The sequence below is a fragment of the Belonocnema kinseyi genome, chromosome 1, assembly GCF_010883055.1.
Source record: "Belonocnema kinseyi isolate 2016_QV_RU_SX_M_011 chromosome 1, B_treatae_v1, whole genome shotgun sequence".
In the NCBI taxonomy this organism is placed as follows: Eukaryota; Metazoa; Arthropoda; class Insecta; order Hymenoptera; family Cynipidae; genus Belonocnema; species Belonocnema kinseyi.
In genome coordinates this window covers 17,027,364-17,039,550 of record NC_046657.1, presented here as the reverse complement: position 1 = coordinate 17,039,550, position 12,187 = coordinate 17,027,364, and the positions used below count along the sequence as shown (strand labels likewise).

The following is a 12,187-nucleotide window of genomic DNA, read 5'->3' as shown; positions in this document are numbered from 1 at the left end:
TTACTTGGCTGAAGTAAGTGAAAGTCCTGTTTATTTTCAAAGAAAAATTTATTAGACACAAATAAATACAACCTGTTGGACGAAGGAAATGTTTCTTTAAGTCAAAGAAATATTAATTGAAGGCAAAAAATATACATTTTATACCAAATAAATGTTTCATTGTTCGAAATAAATGTCACTTGAATTGGAATGAATATTTCTTTGAGATGTGGAAATACCAATTGAAGGAAAGAAATATATTTTAAGGTCAAGCAAATATTTTATAGGCTCAAAAAACTATTTCCCCACAGCAAATTTCTGAATATTTGAAGCACAAAAATATATCTCTTGATTCAAAATAATATTTCTTTGGTCTAGACCACGCGTGAGTACTTTAATTGTAATACATATTTCCCTAAATAAGCAACTGGATTCCTTTAACTTAAATTATAATTATTATTGTTATTAATATACATATTTCATTCAAACAAAAAATAATTTCATTTTAAATCTTGATGAACCTGTAACAGAAAAATTCGATGAAAAATCCACCCCCAGCAGAAATTGAATTTGGATCCATCGAGTGTAACGTCCACAGCATTGACCACGGCGCTAACGTGACATGGAACTTTTAAGGCGGAAACCGGTATTTAAACCTCGCCATAAATGCCAAAGAAATATTTGTTCAAATCAAAAACATGGATATTTAATTTAACAATTTATTTCTTTAATCTAAAGAAGTATTCACTTGAAACAAATGACGCCAAATTATTAAGTTTGTGACTTTAAAAAATGATTACTTCGTTGCAATAAATGTTTATTTGTTTTAAATAATTTAATTCTAGTAATTAAATGAAATAATTTCTTCCACTGAAGAAATAAGAATTTATGTAAATACAGGACCTTTTTCATCTAAATAAATGCTTCATTGCTATAAATTCATATACCCTTTGTGACAAATAAATATATACTGTAATTTAATTAATATTATTTTGAATTAAATTATTATTTCTTTGATTTAAATAAACATAAATTCTTCACTCAAGTATGGAAAAATTATTGATTAAAATGTGTCCCGAATCAGTTCAAAGAATCGAACTCTTTCAATCATTAATTGAAAATTAATGTTTTTTAAAAGTATTTTTCAAATCTGTGAAAATCCAAATTCCTATTTAAAAATTTAGGAATTTGAAGCGGTTTAAACTGAATTTAATATAGTACCCCCATTATTTTACCTAAATATGCAATAAATTTGAAGTATAAGTAGATAAAATAAGAATTTGTTTGAATTATTATTCAAATTCATGGAATTTAGAGACAGTTTCAGGAAATTATTAATGATTTCAGTATTATAAAATTATTCAATTAACCTATCGTGTTAAAATATTTAAGTATATCTTTTAATATTAATTACATTCCGAGAAACTAAAAAGAACATTATTTATAATAAACTCGCGAAAAATTATATATAGAAAAACCTGGAATTGTCAGGGAATTTTTTTCCAGGATTTGAGTACACACCCTATTATAGTTGCGCAGTAAAGTTGTGTGGTGATTACATATGCGCAGTAGAGTTATATGATACTTACAGGTGCGCAGTAGAGTTATATGGAACTTACAGCTGCGCAGTAGAGTTTTACAGTACTTAAATCTGCGCTGCAAAGTTAAATTATGTTAAATCTGAATTTTTTAATAAGGACTCCCGCCCGGACCCCCTAGTCAGTTATCAAGGCCGACGATGACGATGAGCGCCCCGACAACGCCTTCGGTTCCGACAATGAATTTAATTGTCCCCTCTACGAGTTCGCCAACCACTCCTTTGGTTGCTCAAGCCATAAAATCGCCACCTCAAACCCCCGAAAAAGAGGAGGGCGAGTTGGTTCCTTCCAGTTCGAACCAAGGTGAGATAAAGTCCTCTTTCCTTTTTTTATATATAATAAAAAATTCGTACCACCTCTTTCTACTACTTTTAGTTTTTAAAGTTTTTTAAAGAAAACTGCGGATGTTTGAAAATGTTCTCTCAACTTTTAAATTTAGAAGTCGTTTTTTACATTTTATTTATGTAAAAAGACACATTGTTGGTGGGTATTTACCTGGGAGACACAAAGACTACGAACGCCCACGACGGAACGGTGAGAGCGATATTTACGCATTCTTGACCCACGCGCGGCTATAGATAGAAATTCGAGATCTCCATGTATCACCTGACCCGAGGGCTCATTCCCTCTCTAAATTGGTGCATTACGGATTCTCAAAAATTTGGATCTTTTCGAATTCACCCGAGCAATTATGTACTTTGATTTCCAGTGACAGAAAGTCAGAGGCAATTAATTGCAGAGCAACTGGAAAGGAAGGAGAGACTTGCACGCGATGTGCTGGTCGAAAAGGAAAAACTCGAAGCTATAAAAAAGGAAATGGAAATGCTCTTGAGACCTTTAGATCCTTTAATCACGCCTGAAGTAATTAATCAAATATTTACCCTGATGAAAAATATATTTCAGACATAAATATTTATTAATTTTTTCGATTTTTCAGGTCTACAGGCAGAAGCTACATAATGAAATTTCTCAATTGCGGAATCAGTGTAATAAATTGACTAATGAAATCGATCAAAGATCGCTTCCCGGAGGTAATTTATTACTTAATTATATTAATTTTAATTGAAGAGGTATTAAATTTCATTTAAAGGGGCTGTTCATAAATTCCTCTATTTTACCCTTTTTAAAGAAATATTTTTTTTTCTGTTTTCAAGAAAACTTTTCTTTTTTTCACTCAAATACAAACTGAGATAATATGAACCCAATAAACAGATCCAAGTATTTTTAGTTGAAAAGTCTGATATTATATTTTTGTTAAAAATTCACCTTTTCTGGTTAAAATTTCTACTATTTGGTTGAAAGATGATCCACTTTGGTAAACATTTATTTTCTTCGTTGGGAGATTCTATCTCTTTGGCTAAATATTGAACTATTCCATTTTTAGAAAATTAATCTTTTTTCTCAGAAAATGTGGAACTCTTTTGTTGAAAATTCATTTTTTGTCTTTGAAAATTCACCATTTTAGTTTAAAATTTATCTCTCTAATTTAAAAAATAACTATTTTTTCAAAACTTTTTTTTTGTTGGGAATATTTAGAAACTAAAATTGTATCTATGTCATTTTTTGTTGAAAATTTATATTTTGAACTGAAAATTGAACTATTCTAGTTGAAAATTCATATATTTTGTTGATATTTCGTTTTTTGTTTTGAAAATTAAAAAATTTGGTAGAATATTAAACTATTGGGTTGAAAGTAGATTAAAATGTATTTTCTTAGTTGAAGATTATATTTCTTTAGCTAAAAATTTAATTATTCAATTTATAGAAAATGTATCTTTTTTGTGAAAAAGTGTGTAACTCTCTTGTTGAAAATGCAGTTTTTGTTGTTGAAGATTCATCATTTTATTGTAAACTGTATCTCTATAATTTAAAATTTAACTCTTTTTTTTAACTTCGTTTTTTCTTAGAATTAGAAAAAAAAAAGTGAAAATGTATCTATTTTATTTTTAGTTGAAAATTTAACTTTTCTATTTGAAAATTCAAATATTTTGTAGAAAATTAAACTATTTGGTTGGAAATAAACTTTTTTGTTGAAAAAAATTGTATTTTGGGGTTAAAAATTCAACTATTTGGTTAAAACGTGGTAAAAAATTATTTTTTTAATTGGGGATTCTCTCTCTTTAGCTATCAATCAAGTGATGAATTTAGTAATCAATCAAGAATAAATTTGTTCAAAAATAACAATTTAACTATTCAAATTTTCGCAAATTGATTTTTTTTTATTAGAAAATGTGGAACTTTCTTGTTGAAAATTCACTTTTTTTAGTTGAAGATTATATCTCTTTCGCTAAAAATTTAACTATTTAATTTTTAGAAAATGGACCTTTTTTGTTGAAAAATGTGGTACTCTTTTGCTGAAAATTCACTTTTTGTTGTTGAAGATTCATCATTTTATTGTAAACTGTATCTCTATAATTTAAAATTTAATTCTTTTTTTAACTTCGTTTTTTTTTAGAATTAAAAAAAAGTGAAAATGTATCTATTTTATTTTTAATTCAAAATTGATATTTTTTATTGAAAATTGAACTTGTCGATTTGAAAATTCATTTATTTTCTTGATAATTTGTTTTTTTGGTTTAAAAATTCAAAAATTGGGTAGAAATTTAATCTATTTGGTTGAAAATTAATGTATTTTGTTGATATTTCGTCATTTTAGTTTAAAATTTCAAAAATTTGTTAGAAAATTAAACTATTTGGTTGAAAATGAACTTTTTTTTTAAAAATTGTATTTTTGGGGTAAAAATTTATTTTCTTAATTGGAAATTCTATCTCTTTAGCCAAAAATTTAACTATTCAATTTTTAGAAAATGGATCTTTTTTGTTGAAGAATGTGGAACTCTTTTGCTGAAAATTTACTTTTTGTTGTTGAAGATTCATCATTTTATTTTAAAACTGATCTCTTTAATTAAAAGTTTAACTATTTTTCTAAAACTTCGTTGATATTTCGTCTTTTTGGTTTGAAATTTCAAAAATATTGTAGAAAAATAAACTATTTGTTTAAAAATTAACTTTTTTGTTGAAAAATTGTATTTTTGAGTTAAAATTTCAATTATTTGGTTAAAAGTCGGTAAAAAAAAAATTTGTATAGTTGGAGATTCTATCTTTTTAGCTGAAAATTTAATTATTCAATTTTTAGAAAATTGATTTTTTTTGTTAAAAAATGTGGAACTCTCGTGTTGATAATTCATTTTTTGTTGCAGAAGATTCATAATTTTGATTTAGAATTTACCTCTTTAATTTAAAATGTAACTATTTTTTTTAACTTCGTTTTTTTTGTTTAAATTTTTAAAAAAAGTAAAAATTTATCTATCTTATTTTTGGTTGAAAATTCATCTTTTTTATTGAAAATTGAACTTTTCTATTTGGAAATTCATGTATTTTCTTAGTTGAAGATTATATCTCGTTAGCCAAAAATTTAACTATTCAATTTTTAGAAAATTGATTTTTTTGTTAGAAAATGTGGAACTCTCGTGTTGAAAATTCACTTTTTGTTGTTGAAGATTCATAATTTTGATTAAAAATTTATCTCTTTAATTTAAAATCTAACTATTTTTTAAACTTCGTTTTTTTAGAATTTAAATAAAGTGAAAATGTGTCTATTTCATTTTTAGTTGAAAATTGATTTTTTTGATTGAAAATTGAACTTTTCTGCTTGGTTTGCAAATTAAAAAATGTTGTAGAAAATTAAAGTATTTGGTTGAAAATTAACTTTTTTGTTGAAAAATTTGTATTTTTGGGTTAAAAATTCAACTATTTGGTTAAAAGTTAATAAAAATTTATTTTCTTAATTAGAGATTCTATCTCTTAAGGCAAAAATTTAACTATTCAATTTTTATAAAATTGATCTGTTTTGTTAAAAAATGTTAAACTCTCTTGTTGAAAGTGCACTTTTTGTTTTTTAAGATTCATAATTTGGATTTAAAATTTATTTCTCTAATTTAAAATGTAACTATTTTTTTAAACTTTGTTTTTTTTAGAATTTAAAAAAAAGTAGAAATATATTTCATTTTTAGTTGAAAAGTAATACTTTTTATTGAAAATTGAACTTTTCTAGTTGAAAATTAATTTATTTTGTTGATATTTCATCTTTTTGGTTTGGAAATTCAAAAGTTTTGTAGAAAAATAAATTATTCTGTTGAAAATTAACCTTTTTGTTAAAAGTCGGTAAAAAATTATTTTTTATTTGGAGATTCTATCTCTTTATCTATTCAATTTTTCGCAAAATGATTTTTTTTTCGTTGTTAGAAAATGTGGAACTCTCTTGTTGAAAATTCACTTTTTTTGTTGAAGATTCATAATTTTGATTTTAAATTTATGTCTTTAATTTAAAATCTAACTATTTTTTTAAGCTTCTTTTTTTTAATTTAAAAAAAGTAACAATGTATCTATTTCAGTTTTAGTTGAAAATTGATATTTTTTATTTAAAATTGAACTTTTCTAGATGAAAATTAATGTATTTTGTTGATATTTCGTCTTTTTGGTTACAAAATTAATCTTGATTGAATATTCAACTATTTAGTTAAAAATTTGTATATTCTGATTTAATTAAACTGGTTAAAATTAGTTTTTAAATAATGTTATGCCCTGAAAATTTGACGATTTAGTTTTTGTTTCAAAAAAATATTTTTTAGTTGAACAGTCAACTATTTGGTTAAAAAATTATTTTTTTTTTCTGTGGTAAATGCAACTGTCTTCGAAAAAATTAGTCTTTTTGGCTTGAAAATGTAACTGTTTTTGGTTGAATTTAAATCTTTTCTGTTTGCAAATTCTCTCATGCTTGAAGATGCTTTAGGTACTAATTAAACTGTTTTGATAAAATCATGTTTTTTTTCAGTTTTGTTTGAAAATTTAACAAAATTGTTGAATTTTAAAGCAAAAAGGAGAAATCATCTACAAAGTAGTTAAATATTCAACTCGAAAATATAATTTTTTTAACGCAAAAGTTAATTGTGTAGCAAATAGTTAAATTTGTATTAAACTAGTTGAATTTGTAACCAAGTTGTTGAATTTTCAAGCGAAAAATATACATTTTCAACAAAATACAAGAATCTTCAAACGTGTATTTTAATTTTCAACTAAAATAGATTAATTAGTTCAAAATTCTCGAAAAATAGGGAAAATGGGATTTTTCACGAAAATAAGGAAATTATAGGAGAATAAATTCTTTTAAATAAAATTAATAAAATTATAGAATTTTTACATTAAAAAAAAAACAATTTTCTATTAATAATGGAATAGTTGGAATTTCCATAAAAAATAATTTTAAAAAATAGTTTAATTTTCAACCCAAGAAATGGATCTCTGAATAATAAAATTAATTTCGAACAAAGTAGTTCAACTTTTAACCAAGCAACCATAAAATACTAATTTATAACAGAATTAATAAATTTTCACCCAAATTATTGCATTTTCAGATAAAAGAATTATTTTTCATTTAGAAAAGAAGGAATTTTTAATAAAAATAGTCCAATCCTTAACCAATAACTCAAATATTTAATAAAATTAATTTTTCACCAAAATAATTCAATATTGAACAAAAAAGTTGAAATATATTTAATTTTCAACCAAATAGTAGAATTTACAAGGAAAAGAAACGAATTTTCAAGAAAATAGTTGAACCTTTAACCAAATAGTTAAGTCTTCAAGCCAAAAAGATAAATTTTTTCGTATACATGTGAATTTTCAACAAAAAAAGTTTGTTTTTTCAATAAAAAGGATGACATTTGCTACCACTAAGGACGAATTTTGGCAAAAAAGATTAAACTTCAATCAAAAACCGTTATATTTCCGAAAAAATAGTAGATTTTTTTTTAGTAAACAGCTACATTATCAACAACAAATTTTCAATCCAAAACGGCGAATTTTCTGTTCAAATAGACGATTTTTTAACAAAAAAGTTGAATTAACAGCCAAACAAGATGAATGTTGAATAAAAACTTGAATTTTCAACAAAATAGTTCAATTTTAAAGCCAAAATGAAATTTAAAAAGAGGATTGTAGAATAAAAAATAAAACCATTAATTAAAAAGATGCATTTTCAAAAAAGAAAGATTAATTTTCTACCAAATAGTTGAATTTTCAACTTATAAAAGATGAATTTTGAACAAAAAATGGAATAGTTACATTTTCAGATAAAATAATGAAGTTTAATCTTTAAAAAATTAATTTTTAACGAAGTTGTTCTACTTTCAACCATAAAATCTTAATTTTCTACAAGAAAATATGAAGTTTCAACAAAATTGTTGAATTTTATAACCAAAAAGACGAATTATCTACAAAAATATTAACTTTTTAACAAAAAATGGAATATTTAAATTTTCAGATAAAATAATGAAGTTGAATCTTTAAAAAATTAATTTTTAACAAATTTGTTCTACTTTCAACCATAAAATCTTAATTTTCTACAAGAAAATACGAAGTTTTTAGAAATTATCTGATATTTTCAGATAAATTAAAAATTAAAAAAAATTAAAATGTATAAATAAATATAAGAAAAATAGGTAAATAATCAATAATAATAAATAGATAAATAATAGATAATAGTAATAGACAATAAATAAAATATAAATTTGTAGATAAAATAATGAAGTTGAATCATAGACAAATTAATTTTTAAAAAAGAAATTCTACTTTCAACCATAAAAGCTTAATTTCCTATAAAAAAGTACGAAATTTTAACGACATTGTTGAATTTTAAAAACAAAAAGACGAATTGTCAACAAAAAAGTTGAATTTTCAACAAAAAATGAGATATTTAAATTTTCAGATTAAAGAATGAAGTTGAATCTCAACAAAATTAATTTTTTCCAAAGAAGTTCTACTTTCAACCATAAAAGCTTAATTTTCTACAAGAAAATACGAAGTTTTCAGAATTTTTCAGAAATTATCAGATATTTTCAGATGAAATAAATAATAGATAAATAGATAATAGATAAATAATAGATAATATATAAAATAGAATTTTTCATACGGAATAATGAAAGTGCATCTTAAACAAATTAATTCTTAACAAAGAAGTTCTACTTTCAGCCCACAAAAGCATAATTTTCTACAAAAAATTGGAAGTTTCAACAAAATTGTTGAATTTTATAACCAAAAAGACGAATTATCTACGAAAAAGTTGAATTTTCAACAAAAAATGAAATATTAAAATTTGCAGACTAAAGAATGGAGTTGAATCTTTAAAAAATTAATTTTTAACAAACTAGTTCTACTTTCAACCATGAAAGCTTAATTTTTAACCAAACAGTTTAATTTTCTACAAAAAAAGATACGAAGTTTCAACAAAATTGTTGAATTTTATAACAAAAAAGACAAATTATCTACAAAACAGTTGAATTTTCAACACAAAAATATGAGTTTTCAACGAAAAAGTTTATTTTCTGTCAATTAGTTAACTATTTGGTTAAAATTTCAACTATTTTGTTGAAAATGAAATATATTTCGACTTTAAATCTCAGGTTAAAAATTTCTGTAATAAGAATTTTTATTTCAAGAGAATATTTAAAAAAAATTCAACACATCTCTAAATTGTCAAAAAATAATCCTGAAAATTGTAAGAAAAATACTTTCATTATGGGGATTTAAAAAACATGTAGGCAAATTTTGAATAATTAAAAAAATATTTACCCAGAAGGTTTCAAAGTTTTGTGAGATATTAATAAATAATTGAAAATTTTAGAACATTACAACATTGTTTTAAGAAAATGTAAATTTTTGAATATTTATAAAAAATATGTACAAATTTTTAAGAATGTTTTAAGGGTTCTTTTTTAGAGAATACAAATTTGGTCTTACGATTCATGGGGTAAATTGAGATTATTATTTATTTCGAAAAATAAATTACAAAGGAGAACTGAAAAATATTTCAAATTATTTTTCAAAATTTTAATGAAAAAATTTAGATTAGGCTTAAGAGATATTTACAAAGTTTTCTAAACAATTAACAAATAACTTACGACCAATATGATTTCAAACGATATTTGCAAATTTTTAAAATTGTTGTGAGATTAAAAATATTTTGAAACGTGAAAATATTTCCGAAACTTTATCAAATATTTTGTTAATTTCTTAAAAACTACGAGAAGTCATATTTTTCCTAATATTCTGTAAAATCCTGTAAAATAAAAAGTGTTGAAACTCTTTTTAGATTCCTATATCTATAAGAGTGAGCATTTATTAATTTATAAATGGAATATTCAAAATCTACAAATTATAGCAATTCCAGCGATATTTTATTTGACTTGTAAGGTTGAAAATTAAAGAATAAATTTTCAAATTTATGTGAAATTTTATTTCATGCTTTAGTGTATTGGGAATGGAGGTCTACCATTACGCCACATGGTGCCGAAAAATGGAATTAGAAAGAGTAGGTTCAATTTTAAACATGTATTTTAATGTTTGCATTAAATTGCTTTTACGATTTTTGTTGTGAAGTATAAAACAATGATTGAATACTCAAAACAAATATTCATAAAAAAACAAATAGTTTTAGATAGAATTTCCATCTTAAACAGTGAAAAAAAACACATTTTTGTGAAATAGGTTTAAAAGAAAAATACAATCATTTAATTATTTCGTGCGATTTTCAATGCATTGTAAGCTTAAATAAACTTTTATTAATGTATCTAGCAACAAATTTTATCCATATTATACTAAGAATATAAATAATAGGCGACTGGAATTTAAATACAAATTCTAATCTAATTTTTAGATCAGATTTTTAAATATTAAATATTTCATGTATAAATTAATAAAAATTTACTTTGAGTTTATTTTTGCTTCAAAATAAGTCCATTTAAGTTTATAATCTTTTGAATATCACAATAAAGAGAACAATAATTGTTTCTTTTTAGACAAATATTTATGTCAAAAAGTGTGGGTTTTCATTGTATAATATTTAAATTCCATCTAAAACATTTTTTTTCAATAAAGACTTATTTTTATTATCCAATAAATACTTTAAACTCGACAAAAAAATGGTTAAAACCTTTTATGAACAAATTAAAATGCATCTTTAAAATCGTTCCTGTTCTTTCTAGTTCGAATTTTTGACACCAGATGGCGCATCGCAGTTTAAACATACCCAATTAGAGTTATGCGCCGGTTATATTACTTTGAGAACGGTGACGAGAATGAGAATATTACCGTGAATATAACCGAGAAATAAATTCTCTGAGAATTTATGAGAATCTCAGAATTTATTTTACTTAATAGAAAATTGCATTTTTTCGTCAACTTTTCGGTTGAAAATTCAACTCTTTTTTTGAAATTTTGTCTTTTTTATCTGAAAGTTTACCTGCTTTAGCAGAAATTAAATCATTTTTTTATACTTAACTATTTCGTAAAAAATAGACTTTTTGTTTAAAATATATATTTTGGTGTTGAAAAATGAACTGAAATATTTTCTGGATGAAAGTTCCACTTATAAAAAAAATTTTGTTTTTTATTACAAATTCATCTGTTTTAGTACAAAATTGATATTTTTGGGATAAAAATGCAACTATTTGGTAGAGAATTGAACTATTTTGTTAAAAATTCATCCTTTTTGGTTGAAAAAAATCGTCTTTTTGGATTGAAAATTAAATTTTTTTCGTGGAAACTTATTTTTTTTTTTTTGTTACAAAAATTTAATTTTTGTTATTGAGTTAACTGGAATCTTTTTTGGGTGAAAACTAAACTTTTCTCGTAATAAAAAATTCTTCTGCTTTAAGATAAATTTCATATTTTTTGATAAAAATGCAACTATTTGCTAGAAAATTCATCAATTTTGTTAAAAAGTCATCCTTTTTGATTTAAAATTCGTAATTTTTGATTGAAAATTCTATTTTTTTGGTAGAAAATTATTTCTTGTTAAAAAAAATCATAGTTTGAGCGTGAAAGCTCGACGAAAATCTTTTTCAAGAAAAAATTCAACTATTTTTTTTAAAGATTTATCTTTTTGATTTAAAACTTCATCTGTTATAGAAGAAATTTCATTTTTTGTATGAAAATGCAACTTTTTGGTTAAAAATCGTACTTTTTTGCTTGATAATTCAACTAATTTGTTTAAAAGATTTGGTTGAATCGCTTGATTAAGAAATCACTTTTTTTTTAACGATTTATATTTTAAGTTGAAAAGTTATCTCGTTGTTTAAAAGTTTAATTATTTATTTTTTAACAAAAAATTGAAGTTTTCTATTTTTTCAGATTGATATTTTTTAGTTAAAAATTCGCGTTTTTTGTTGTAAAAAAATTCTTTTTTAGTTTTGCGTAAAAATGAACTAGTTTCGTGTAAGAGTAATTTTTTGTTGAACAGTCATATTTTTTGCTTGAAAATTGAATTTTTATAAAGAAAATTCGACTTCTGGTTTGAAGGTTTAATAATTTAGATAAACTTTTATTTATTTTTAGAATAAAAAATCTTTATTTGTTGGTAATTCGTCTTTTTGGTTTTAAAATTCTTTTCTTTTGTTGTATAAATTTAATTCAACTATTATGTTAAAAATTCAATTATTTTGTTGAAAATTCCAGTGATTTGTTAAAGAGTTATCTTTTAAAGTGGAAAAAACTTTTTGTTTTGTTTGAAATAAATTAATACATTTAAAAAATTTTAATTTGTTTGTAATTTA

The 12,187-nt window shown here is 23.1% G+C and overlaps 1 protein-coding gene across 3 annotated transcripts in view; it reads left to right on the top strand.

Moving 5' to 3' along the window:
• Window positions 1-12,187, top strand: part of LOC117168889 (mitogen-activated protein kinase kinase kinase 7-interacting protein 3 homolog) — a 52,570-nt gene that overhangs the window by 25,923 nt on the left and 14,460 nt on the right. For all 3 annotated transcript variants that reach the window (XM_033354808.1, XM_033354799.1, XM_033354817.1), the window contains 3 exons: window positions 1,677-1,880; window positions 2,287-2,438; window positions 2,515-2,608. In XM_033354808.1, coding sequence (XP_033210699.1) covers window positions 1,677-1,880; window positions 2,287-2,438; window positions 2,515-2,608 — 450 coding nt within the window. The remainder of the gene's footprint in view (window positions 1-1,676; window positions 1,881-2,286; window positions 2,439-2,514; window positions 2,609-12,187) is intronic.